Raw genomic sequence first — 13,580 nt, 5'->3', positions numbered from 1 at the left:
CACGTTAGGACAGCTGGGATTCAACTCTTCATAATAAATTTTAATGGTGAATTTCTGCTATAGTATAGTGTAAATAATCATTTTAAACAACTTGAAAATCTGGAACAGGAATAACATGTGTGTCTCATACATCAGCCCTCTCTTCCCGTGTGACAGCCAATTTGCTATTTCTATGAACTATACATATAACCACAGATTTGAGTTTATTAATACATGGAGAATAAACTGTATTATGCCACTTAGTGTTTACAAGCAGAGTGATTCTCTTAGAAACTTGTTTTTTAACTTTTACTTCACGAGTTTACACTTAATTCTATTTTTGTTACTACACTGAAATGCACATTTCCCACTCTGTTGAATACTGCTGACTTTTACAGCATACTTTCTACATACACAACTAAGCTACTGGAAGAACTTGGTGTCTCAATCATGCTGAAGCCAGGAATGGGAACAGAAAATATCACAGAAGATGTAGACTTAGAAGGCGAAATATTGTATGACAGTGATTTTGTCATATGTGTAACCAGTGCAAAGTATGTGGCGCATAGTAACACTGATACCTGCACTGACTATATTACACATTTTCAACGATAAAACAAACTAAGCTTCAGAAAGAAGTCCAAGAAAATCATTGTGCCATTTTGGACTAATGTGGCAGTAGCATGTACTCATAGAGCTGTGCAAGAACTCAAACTGAAATCTTACAAAGTAACAGTAGTGCATCAACTGACCAATTGAGATATTGTTGCTAGATATCAGTACTGCAACTAACTATTGCATGCTGTACAAGATGGAGAGATCGATCCAGAAAGGCTGCCCCCCCCCCCCCCCCCCTCCAATGAAGTACAGATGCATTTATTAGGATACACAAACTTGCAGCACAATCGAGTAGAGGGGTTGGGATTTGCATGGCTGCATGCCTGAAATTTAATAGGTTAGAACAATCAATGTTGAACTATTGTAAATCATTATCAGTTACGTTGAGGACCTCTGCACGATGTGAAAACAGGAGTGTGAGTGCAATTAGTCCAACACAAATTACTGGACTTATTATACAGCAAAATCTTTCAGAAAATTAACAATTAACAATTAACAAAAACATCTACTTTTATGCAGGATTTTTTTTTTTTTTTTTTTTTTTTTTTTTTTTTTGGTGGTTTTAGGGCGCACAACTTCAATGGTCATTAGCACCCTGACTACTCTAAGAATGCACTGCGGGGCACAAGTTGACCACAACAACTAAAAGGGAAAACACGATAAAAGACAGACTGACAGGCATAGGATTAAAAAACAGCATCATCAAATGTCCTTAGCGAGGTTTGTCAAATTGATAAAACGAAGAACACGAGCAGCTGCTCGTGGGTCATCCGCTAAAATGGCATCGAAAGTATTTGGCAGGTTAAGATCGAGGCGCAGTGTGTTAAGATCTGGACAGGACATTAAAATGTGTCTAACCGTCAGCAAGTGCCCACGTGGGCAGAACGGCGCCGGCGCAGCCGTCAGCAGATGGCGATGGCTGAACCGGCAGTGTCCAATTCTTAACCGGGCTAAAACGACCTCCTCCCGCCGAGAAGGGTGTGAGGAGGACGTCCAAGCCACGGGAAGAGGTTTTAAGGCCCGAAGCTTGTTGTCGGTAAGTGCAGCCCAATCGGCATGCCACAGCGATAAGATGCGCCGACAAATGACCCTGCTAAAATCGGACGAAGGGACACAACAAGAAGCTGTCCGAGGCTGGAGGACCGCAGCCTTGGCCGCGGCATCTGCAGCTTCATTCCCAGGGATACCGACATGGCCAGGAACCCACATAAAGCTAACTGGAGAACCGACGTCCACAAGCTGCTGAAGAGAGCGTTGGATCCGGTGTACGAAAGGGTGAACCGGGTACGGATCACTGAGGCTCTGGATGGCGCTCAGGGAATCTGAGCAGATGACATAAGCAGAATGTCGGTGGCGGCAGATGTAAAGAACAGCCTGGTAGAGGGCAAAGAGCTCAGCTGTGAAGACCGAACAATGGCCATGGAGCCGGTATTTGAAACTTTGTGCCTCGACAATAAAGGAACACCCGACCCCGTCATTGGTCTTAGAGCCATCTGTATAAATGAAAGTCATGTTGATGAACTTCGAACGAAGTTCCAAAAAACGGGAGTGGTAGACCGAACCGGGGGTGACCTCTTTTGGGAGCGAGCTGAGGTCAAGGTGAACGCGGACCTGAGCCTGGAGCCAAGGTGGCGTGCGGCTCTCGCCCACTCGAAAGGTTGCAGGGAGTGAAAAATTAAGGCGTTGAAGGAGGCGACGAAAGCGAACTCCAGGGGGTAGCAGGGCAGAGACATACAACCCGTATTGACGGTCAAGAGAGTCGTCAAAAAAGGAACGATAAGACGGATGGTCGGGCATTGACAGTAGCCGACAGGCATACCGACAAAGCAGTATATCGCGCCGGTAGGTGAGTGGCAATTCGCCAGCGTCAGCATGAAGACTCTCTACGGGACTGGTATAAAATGCTCCGATCGCAAGTCGTAAACCCCGATGTTGTATGGAGTTGAGGCGGCGTAAGATGGATGGCCGTGCAGAGGAGTATATGAAGCTCCCATAATCCAGCTTGGAGCGGACGATCGACCGATATAGACGAAGTAGGACGGTTCGATCCGCTCCCCACGACATACCACTGAGAACACGGAGGACATTTAAAGAACGGGTACAACGGGCGGCCAAATATGACACATGTGGAGACCAGCTAAGTTTCCTGTCAAATGTAAGGCCTAAAAATTTGGTTGTCTCCACGATTGGGAGAGCAACGGGACCGAGTCGTAAGGACGGTGGGAGAAACTCTTTGTAGCGCCAGAAGTTAATACAGACCGTCTTCTCGGCAGAAAAACGGAAGCCATTGGCGACACTCCAGGAGTAAAGACGGTCAAGAGAACGCTGAAGACAGCGCTCCAGGACACGTGTACACTGCGCGCTGCAATAGATGGTAAAATCGTCCACGAAAAGGGAGCCTGATACATCAGCTGGGAGGCAATCCATTATTGGATTGATCGCGATGGCGAAGAGAGCGACGCTCAAAACTGAGCCCTGTGGCACCCCATTCTCCTGGCGAAAGGTGTCGGACAGGACAGAACCCACACGTACCCTGAACTGTCGATCCATTAAAAAGGAACGAATAAAAAGAGGGAGGCGACCGCGAAGGCCCCATGTATGCATGGTGCGGAGAATGCCCGCCCTCCAACAGGTGTCGTAAGCCTTCTCCAAATCAAAGAACACAGCCGCGGTCGGGCGCTTCCGCAAGAAGTTATTCATAATGAAGGTTGACAAGGTAACCAGATGGTCAACAGCAGAGCGGCGCCTACGAAATCCACATTGTACATTGGTAAGTAGGCGTCGAGACTCGAGCAGCCAAACCAATTGAGAGTTAACCATTCGCTCCATCACTTTACAGACACAGCTGGTAAGCGAGATAGGTCGATAACTGGAAGGCAAGTGCTTGTCCTTCCCCGGCTTAGGAATCGGGACAACAATAGACTCGCGCCAGCATGCGGGAACATGTCCCTCAATCCAGATGCGATTGTATGTACGAAGAAGAAAACCTTTACCCGCAGGAGAAAGATTCTTCAGCATCTGAATATGAATAGAATCTGGCCCTGGAGCGGAGGACCGTGATCGGCCAAGTGCGTTTTCGAGTTCCCGCATGGTGAATGGGGCATTATAACTTTCACAATTCGAGGAGCGGAAGTTAGGTGGCCTAGCCTCCTCTGCCTGTTTGCGGGGGAGGAAGGCAGGGTGGTAATGAGCGGAGCTCGAAACCTCTGCGAAAAAGCGGCCGAAGGCATTGGAGACAGCCTCAGGGGCCACAAGGACGTCATTCGCGACCTTCAAGCCAGAAACTGGTGAGTGCACCTTAGTGCCAGATAGCCGGCGCAGGCTACCCCAGACAACAGAAGAAGGAGTAAAACTGTTGAAGGTGCTTGTGAAAGCAGCCCAGCTGGCTTTCTTGCTTTCTTTGATAATACGACGACACTGAGCACGTAATCGTTTATAATTGATACAATTCGCCACTGTAGGGTGGCGTTTAAATGTGCGTAAAGCACGTCGACGAGCACGTAAAGCGTCTCTACATGCTGCGGTCCACCAGGGGACCGGTACGCGACGTGGGGAAGAAGGAGGGTGAGGGATGCAATATTCAGCAGCAGCGAGAATGACTTCCGTGAGGTGTGCGACCTGACGATCGCAGCTTGTAAAGGTTTGATCCTGAAAGGTCGCCCTGGAAGAGAAGAGCCCCCAGTCTGCCTTGGAGATGGTCCAATTAGAGAAGCACGGAGAGGGGGTATGCTGCAGGAGATGGATAACACACGGGAAGTGGTCGCTCGAATATGTATCAGAAAGTGCATACCACTCAAACCGGCGTGCAAGTTGGGGAGTACATATAGAGAGGTCTAAATGGGAATAGGTGTGAGATGTGTCCGAAAGAAAAGTAGGGGCGCCAGTATTGAGGCAGACAAGATCGAGCTGGTTGAAAAGGTCTGCTAACAAGGAGCCCCTCGGGCAGGATGCTGGAGAGCCCCAAAGGGGATGGTGGGCATTGAAGTCTCCAGTTAACAAAAATGGTGCAGGTAGCTGAGCAATAAGTTGCATCACGTCTGCCCTGGTAACGGCAGATGACGATGGAGTGTAAACGGTACAAAAGGAAAACGTACAAGTGGGGAGAGTAATGCGGATGGCAACTGCCTGCAGGCCGGTGTGCAACGTGATGGGATCGTAGTAAATATCATCCCGGACCAGCAACATAACCCCTCCATGAGCTGGGATACCTACCACAGGGGGTAGGTCAAAACGCACAGAGGTGTAGTGTGCCAAGGCAATTTGATCGCATGGGCGTAGCTTCGTTTCCTGGAGGGCTACGACGAGCGGACGGTGCAAGCGGAGCAGCAACTTCAAGTCCTCTCGGTTGGAGCGAATGCTGCGAATATTCCAGTGAATAAGTGCCATCGTAAGAAAAGGAAGATGAGAGAAGTGGTCACCTCGAAGGCCGCTTAGGGCCTGGCTTCGAGCGAGCACTGCCGCCGCTATCAGTAGGCGGACAGTCATCGTCCATTGGGTCTATAGGGTCATCGGCCATCTCGGGAGGATGGCCGGGAGGGGGAGCTTCCTCCGCCGGTGAACGGCCAGATGTACAGCTACCAGCGGTGCGGCCAGGCGAAACGGATGACGGCCTGGGGCGGCAACCGCTGGGTGGCGCAGGAGAAGAAATGCGCCGTGGCGGAGAAGGAGAACTGTGCTTCCTATGCGCCTTTTTGGAAGGACGTTGAGTGGAAGTACCGGTCGAAGGCTGGGAGGTCGAGGTACGGAGGAAGTCTGCACGGGATGGTTCCTTCTTGAAGGCCCGTGCATCTGACTTCGATGTCTTCGTCTTAACAGAAGCTGAGGAAGAGGCTGGTGTCTGTGGGGTGATGGGAGGAAGAGGAGACGTCGACCGCGCGATCTTAGCACTGGCTGAACGGACGACCGTGGTGCTGAAGGTCAGATCGCATGTCTGGGTTGCTACCTCCCGGGTAGTCCGAGGAGAGGCGAGGACAGTACTGTATTTCCCCGCTGGGAGCAGCGTGGGCTTCCTACTAGCCAATAGCTTGCGAGCAGCCGAGGTGGACACTTTCTCTTTGACCCGAATTTCTTGGATACAGCGTTCTTCCTTATAGACAGGACAGTCGCGGGAGGATGCGGCATGGTCACCCTGACAGTTCACACAACGAGGAGACGGAGGTGGACAGTCACCCTCATGGGCATCCCTGCCACAAGTGACACATTTAGCCGCATTGGAACAAGACTGTCGAGTGTGATTGAAACGCTGACACTGGTAGCAGCGCGTAGGTGTCGGGACATAGGGGCGAACAGAAATAACCTCGTAGCCCGCCTTGATGCGCGATGGCAGCTTAACACTATCGAAGGTCAAGAAAAGTGTCCGGGTCGGTACAAGGTCATTGTTGACCTTTTTCATGACCCTATGGACAGCCGTCACGCCCTGCTCAGCGAGGAAAGATTGAAGCTCCTCGTCAGTCAATCCGTCGAGGGAGCTAGTATAGACTACACCACGAGACGAATTCAAAGTTCGGTGGGCCTCCACCCGGACAGGGAACGTGTACAGGAGGGTGGCCCGAAGCAGTTTTTGTGCCTGAAAGGCACTCTCAGTTTCTAGTAATAAGGTGCCGTTACGCAACCCGGTACAAGATTTGACAGATCCGACTATGGCATCTACGCCCTTCTGAATAACGAAAGGGTTGACAGAGGAAAAATCCTTTCCGTCCTCAGATCGAGACACTACGAGGAACTGTGGGGCAGGCGGTAGTACTTTTGTCACTGGTGGCTGGTCACGTTTCCGTTTTTGGGTCGAAGTCGAGAGAGATGGAGTAGAATCCATTGCGGAGGAATCCCCCATGATTGCCAGCGTCTCCGATGGCGCGCTCCTTCCTTGTGGGGACCCTCTCAGAGGGCACTCCCGCCTTAGGTGAATGTTTACACCTCAGGTCACACCTCCCAAGAAACAGACGGAGGGACCAATCGGCATGGTCAGAAGGTATCAGCTCAGGCAATCACCCCTCCCCGGGCCTGGCCTTTACCAGGGGGTACGCGCGTGCCTTACATGTCTACCCAGGGCGGGGACTTACGCGTTACCCCGTCACCGGCTACGCGTGCGAACGCGTGGGTCGGCCTTCAGGCACGCACAGGGAGGAAGGAAGAAGAGGAAAAAGAAGAGAGAGAGGGAGAAAGAGGACAGACTGTCTCAAACGCCGAGGCGGAGACCAGAGAAGGCAAGGAGAAGAAGGCAATGAGAAGGCAAGGAGAAAAAGGCAATGAGAAGGCAAGGAGAAAAAGGCAATGAGAAGGCAAGGAGAAAAAGGCAATGAGAAGGCAAGGAGAAAAAGGCAATGAGAAGGCATGGAGAAGTCAAGGGAAAGAGTAAGGAAGACAGTGAGGTGGAGAAGAGCAAAGAAAGGAACCAACAAAAGGAAGGAAGAAACGAGAAGTGAAAAACCAAAAAGACCACGATTATAGGTCGTGGAACCGTCCGTCTCCGGACGCAGGCGCTAACTACCCCCGTGAGGGGGATGGACTCCTTTTAGTCGCCTCTTACGACAGGCAGGAATACCGCGGGCCTATTCTAATCCCCGGACCCGCAGGGGGGACTTTTATGCAGGAAAATGCAAGCTCTCACACCATTGATACATCTATGATAAAAGATTTGTTCGGAATGTAATGTCACAAAGTCCCGATTGCCTTCACTTTGGATATGCTTTTTCTGGCCTTCTTGCAGATGGTGACTGCCAGTTGTGCCATTTGGAGTTCTGTATCTTTGTATCAGTGTCATATTCAAAAACGTACAACTTATCTCCCACTACAACACTTTCCAAAATTTCAACACAATTCCAGAAGTTCTTCACAAATGAGTACTCGGCTGGACTTGTGGCTAATGGTCAAAATTTTTGGTAACAGTTTTGCACACAAATACTTCATTTGCAGTTGTTTGGTTACAGTCTCCTGGACAATGATTTTGCATATACCCAGAGTCTGAGCTATCAGAGGAACAGGTATTCTACAGTCAGTGTTCAAAAGTTCATGCACACACATCATGCTGTCTTCAGCTTTCCATGTTGAAGAGTGTCCAGAGAGAGTTTCATCATGAACGTCATCCTGGACTTCCATGCTGTAGTGACGTAGTGACTCGTCGTGACTTTCAGAAAGCTCTGAGGAAAATGAGGTGGGTTATGTTGGGAGCTAACAAATACTTTCAACTAGCCATGGCAGATACACTTCAGTTCCCTAACAGCAGCATTAGAATAGAATTGGTGACAATGCTTTCCAGACAAACACTGTGGTATTATGAGGTGTTTTTGATGATAGGATAATCCACTCTTCATTTCCCATATCTAAATTCATGTGATTTCTACCTCTGACTTATGTTAAATGGAAAGATGTAGGTAAACAATCCTCATACACTTGAAGAGTTAGAAGACAGTAGTTGGCTTGTGTTTTCAAAAATTCTGATAGCCGAAATTTAACAAATGCTTGATAATGTATTCTTAAGGGTCAAATTGCTCTTGCTGCTCAGATACACAATTCTGGGTATCTGTTGCAAATAAAGGTAAACTTGATTTGGTCACATTCCGTATTAGTTTACGCTCAACTTGGGAAGATGTGCCAAGCAGCTATGCTTCCCGAGGGAGATACCAGTACACATCCTGTGTAAACTGCAGGTGTGCACCAGTCTCATACATGAAACATTCTGTATGTTGTGGATGAACTTGACTGCAAAACTGGAGACACTAGCAGTTTTAAGTTAGGTAAGTATAAAACTTTGAGCTTACATTGTTCAAAAATGCACAAGGATGGAGATGTAGTCGCACGCGTTAGCAATAATGTTCAGTACGAAAAACATAATTTGGCAGTGCAGTTAGCAGAGAAGATGGTCTTTGAGTCAGCAGCACTAAGAATAAAGCCAAGGAAGAACAGCTTAATATGGTGATGCATTTTTCATTCAACTGCAGTTTACTTGATAAATGCTCAACATGTAAGAAGACAGATTACACTAAATGTTAACACAGTCTCTTCAAGAAATAATCCACACTACTTTAGGTAATCTGACAAGTTAATTGTGCTACAACTGAATCCATGTGAATTCATCATAAACACACACAACAGCTGACTCCCAGACATGTATTCACCATTTCCACACAAATTTAAACAAGGAGGAATTAGGGCTTAGAACCGCTGAAAGCCACCTCTCTGATCCCAGAACTTTATCTGTACTACATGGTGACTTAATTATAAAAGAAAATTTTATTATTTTTATGAAATATTAAACCACAGTTTTAATCATCTGAGTGGGTAAAAAGACAATCTCAAGAATATTAAATTAATGCAGTAAATTAACAAATTAAAGGGAGATATGAAAGACCAAACTGCTGGATTTCCAAAGAAAATGCAAAGCCTAGAAAAAAGCATACAGGGAACCTTTAATGGAACTCACAGTACAGTGTTATGCTGATGTGATAAGTGAATCAGTAATGTTAGTAAAAACTCATGGTGTGTAGTAGACAAGAAATGTGGGAAGTGAGAGTATAAAGGCTACATACAGTATGTGAGAAATTCACAGAAGAAATTAATACAGAATTATGATTCAGGATCGGTAGCGAACTTGATCAAAGCTTCAGGAGTGTTGCTAGTGACATCCTGAAGTTATTTTGAAGCTGAAAATACAAATGTCCAGCGGCTGGTTTGACATATTATCTAATTTATTTAAAGAACTCAGAACTGAAAAAATATCACTAAACCATTACCACATTCAGGAAGCACTTCACATGGCCACGGGATTTTTCATATCCTGTTAAGTATCTCCACAATATCAACAGGGTATAAAAAGAAAGCAACCAGAGACTTACAGAAATCCAACTCAGTGTCACTGACCTCAAAACTTGGTAGTGGACTTGAAAGAGTAATTCTTGATCAAATGGATTTTTTTCTTTCGTAAATGTAACCTGCTAAACATTTTGCAAAACGAATTCAGGAAATAATGCAGGAGAAATGACTCTGACTTTCAAACAAACTACTTATTATTCGCACAGTCACAAACTCTAAAATAACAAACAAAACAAAAAAACATAACGCGTGTCTTCTACATGAATATTTAAAAAAAAACTACCCTCCTTTCTCTGGTGCATTGTCTCATTAGCACAAAAAGCATTAAATCTTAAATCCCTTATGTAAATCACATAATAATACTACAATTTTTTCAGTACGTATTGTACAAGATGGGTAAAGTAAACAAAATCAGTGGAATGTCTATAAATTTGACCAGTTCTTTTCATCCTGTGAATCATTCAACACCATTACACAAATTCAAAACCTTATGTATAAGAGAAGTAACACTTGAAAATCCATGATGGAATAATGACAATATTACGAGAAGAATCGATTGCTACTCACCATACAGTGGAGATGTTGAGTCGCAGACAAGCGGGGGAGGAGGTGGCGGGGTGGGGGTGGTGGGTGGGGGGGGGGGTGGGGGGTGGGGGGAAAGGTGAGCTTTTGGACAAATTTATAAGTAGACAAAACACACACACACACACACACACACACACACTTCGTAAGTGTGTGTGTGTTGTGCTTGCATGAATGTGTGTGTGTTGTCTATTTTAGAAGAAGGTCTTTAGGTTGAAAGCTCACTCATTCGGCAGTCTTTCTGTTGTGCCTGTCTGTGACCCAACATCTCCACTATATGGTGAGTAGCAATCTATCCTTTTCATAATATTGTCAGAAGTAACACCGGATTTCTTACATTCTTAGAAGTGAGAAAAAGAAAATGTGACCTTCATACAAAACAAAAGGTTTAATATCTAATATTAACCACTTATTTACCAAAATATAATGCAGATACAGAAAAGCACATTCATTTAAAACTATTTGTATCATAAGAAATTACATTAGGGAACTAATGTGTGCTAATACCAATCACCCACTCAACATCACAGAATGATGGAAACAAGGAAACTACGCTTAGTTTTGTATGAGAGGCACAGTATTCACCTTCTGTTCTGAATACAAGTATGTAAAAATATCAATGTAAGCATCTGTGGTTAGAAGATAGAACAGGTCACACTCATCTAAAAGAAGGGTAGCAGAAGTGGTTCACAGAACTACAGTCCTCTCTCTGTGACATCCATCTGTTGTAGCATTTTAGAACATATTCACATGTCAAACACATTCTGGTATCTTGAGCAGAATGATATTGTCTATGCTAACCAGCACAGATTCCAAAAACACTGGCTGTGCAAAACTAACTCATACACAAATATATATACAGGTCTTGTTAAGATTTCAAAGTAGTTCAAAGACTGGTGATTTGTTTTCGGTGTCCAGAAATATATAGCTGTGCACTTTACACAGTACAGAAAAGTAGTATATTTGACTACAACATCAGTAAGTCACAATTTGAATCTCTCAACTATTAAACACCTGGGCATAAAAATTTGCGGTAACATGTAATTGAATGATCACATAGCCTCAATTGTAGGTAAAGCAGGAGGTAGACTTTGGTTCACTGGTAGGCTACTGGGAAAATACAGTCAGCCCACAAAGGGGCTTCCTTACAAAACTCACATGGAATATATCCTAAAATAATGTTCAAGTGTTTGAACAAGTAGGACGAATGGATGATACTGAACACATACAAAAGTAGGGCCGCACAAATGATCACAGGTTTGATTGGCTCACAGGAAACATCCATAGAAATGCTATAAAACCTTTATTGGCAGATACTTGAAGATAGATATCTATTATCCTGAGAAGGGTTACTTAAATAGTTTCAAAATCCAGTATTATGTGAAGAATCTTTGGGCTCAACCATTATGTTTTTCTTTCTTTGTGGGCTTAGCCCTGCTGACAAAGCTACAGCTCAGGTTCAACAAAAACATGAGGAAGAACTAGCAAGGCTTTTATATGGAATGAGTTTGGAACATTATATTAAATTTAAATCACAAATGGTGGACCAGGATTTGAACCCAGCTCCTTTAAAATATGAGCCAATTACTTTATCACTGGGCCACTTCAATCAAAAGGGTGGATGGATGGATGGATGGACGGATGAAAAGAAATAAGGAAGGAAGGAAGATTAGTTTATAACATAAAAGTGGGAAAGTACTGCTGAACTGGGAAATAATGAGAAAGGAAATACACTTTCATTCAGAGATTTAAATCTTGATGGCTGGACATGGACTCGAGCCCAAACCTTTGCCTCACTCAAATAGCACGTGTAATGTGAAATAATAAGAGTGAAACTATACCAACTGTAGAAGCCTTGCAATCAAACTGAACACAGAGCTACAACAGTGTTATTAATTTGAAATTCCAGGTTATTTAAAAATTGAAGAAGGGACTCTGAGGTTTGCCTCATTGAGGTCATTAAATACGGTGCATTACATAACTGCAGTCTGTTTGCCAAGATTTACTTAGTGGCATGCATCACAATACAATTCATAACCTCAAAAACATTAATTACTCACCTTAACAGGAGTGCTTGTGGGTGTTGCACCTTTCCCTCTAGTGCGTGACATGATTGCTTCCACACGTTTGCGACGGGCAATGCGCTCCTCTTCTTCCTTCTTTAGTCGTTCATCCATCTCTTTACGCAACCTGTGGAAAAAATGGAAGGAATAAATTACAGACAAATTTCTGTAGAAAAAAACTTTTCCCCCTAATTTTTAACAGCACAAACCTTTCTGCTTCCTCTCGGGCTTTTCTCTCTGCTTCTTCTTTTTCTGCTTTGGCCTTCATTTCCTCCTCCCTTTTCTTTCTTTCTTCCCTCTCCCGTCTTTCATTTTCCTTGAAAATAAAATATTTATGCATAAATGTGCATCAAGATATTCTTATCCTTTTAATATCATACGAACTGTCACTACATAGCTAAGCTACAGACCTATCAAACTGTGAATGACAATGAAATTGGGAAAGCACATAACTTGATGACAAGTTTACCCCAAGAATATTAAGAATACATTTATCTAAGATCTTAATGAGGTAACATTTTTCACAATGGTGTTAGAAATCAAACTTAATAACTAAAAATTATTCATATAATACACATCATGGCTATACTACACTGGAACAGAAAAGTATACTTAATGATAAGAATGAACTACTATTTATTTCCTTGTGAGAAACTTTTCCTAGGGGACACAAGAATACACTATCACCATTTTATACACAATCATATAGAATTTAAAATCACTGTTCGGTTCCTGCTTCAAGACTTGGAAGGTTCTCAGCATTGTGCAAGTCTTCTGATGTGAACTATTCAGCTGCTCAAGTGGAATCATCTAAGAATACACATCATTACAAAAAACCTAGAATTGTCCAGAGGTACAACATGATTTAAATCTGCCATGATCAATTACATGGTTTTAAAACATATTTCAAAAAATATATATTACTGAATATTCAATTATTAAACACATATTCACAGGTAGAAAACAATTTTTTAAAGATTTGTTATCTATTTTTGACACTGAACTAATTTGTACTCATGGTGCCATATCAACAATAACATTATCCTCAGAACTACCTGGATAGCTAGCAAGAGTCTTTGCTCCTCAGCTTTTCGTGCTTCCTCCACAAGGCGCAGCTGTTCCTCTTCAAAGCGACGCTGTTCTTCTTCTTCTAACCGTATACGTTCCTCCTCTTTCCGACGCTCTTCTTCCTGTTCTCATGTCAAATTTTTAATTAGATTATAGAAAAATTAATAATAACAGTGATTATGATAAAGAGCAATGGTATGTTATACACACTACCAGAGAAAATAATGTTCCTCAAACATGCACATTTTTTCCATAAAACAGACTCTACAGGATTCAAGTTATTAAATGATTTAAAATAAATGAATGATATCATGTGATTCACAATTTTTCCTCCATGTGTACAAAAGCTTGTCAAAGTAACAGATATGAATCAAAAACACACATTGCTTTATATGTGTAAATAAACTGAGTTCTGTCTTTGTAATAATTTTACGAAAATCTGATTCTTTCCCAGCCAGTCCA

General features: G+C 43.9%; 1 protein-coding gene across 20 annotated transcripts in view; it reads right to left on the bottom strand.

Annotated features, from left to right (window-relative positions):
• The window catches only part of LOC124555758 (ensconsin-like), a 410,739-nt gene that overhangs the window by 32,438 nt on the left and 364,721 nt on the right, over positions 1-13,580 (bottom strand). For all 20 annotated transcript variants that reach the window (XM_047129790.1, XM_047129795.1, XM_047129796.1 and 17 more), the window contains 3 exons: positions 13,106-13,240; positions 12,260-12,366; positions 12,048-12,177 (listed from right to left, as the gene is read on the bottom strand). In XM_047129790.1, the coding sequence (XP_046985746.1) occupies positions 12,048-12,177; positions 12,260-12,366; positions 13,106-13,240 (372 nt within the window). The remainder of the gene's footprint in view (positions 1-12,047; positions 12,178-12,259; positions 12,367-13,105; positions 13,241-13,580) is intronic.

Source organism: Schistocerca americana, chromosome X (assembly GCF_021461395.2).
Source record: "Schistocerca americana isolate TAMUIC-IGC-003095 chromosome X, iqSchAmer2.1, whole genome shotgun sequence".
Taxonomy (NCBI): Eukaryota; Metazoa; Arthropoda; class Insecta; order Orthoptera; family Acrididae; genus Schistocerca; species Schistocerca americana.
Note: the sequence above shows the minus strand (reverse complement) of the source record. Positions and strands in the feature narration are given on the sequence as shown.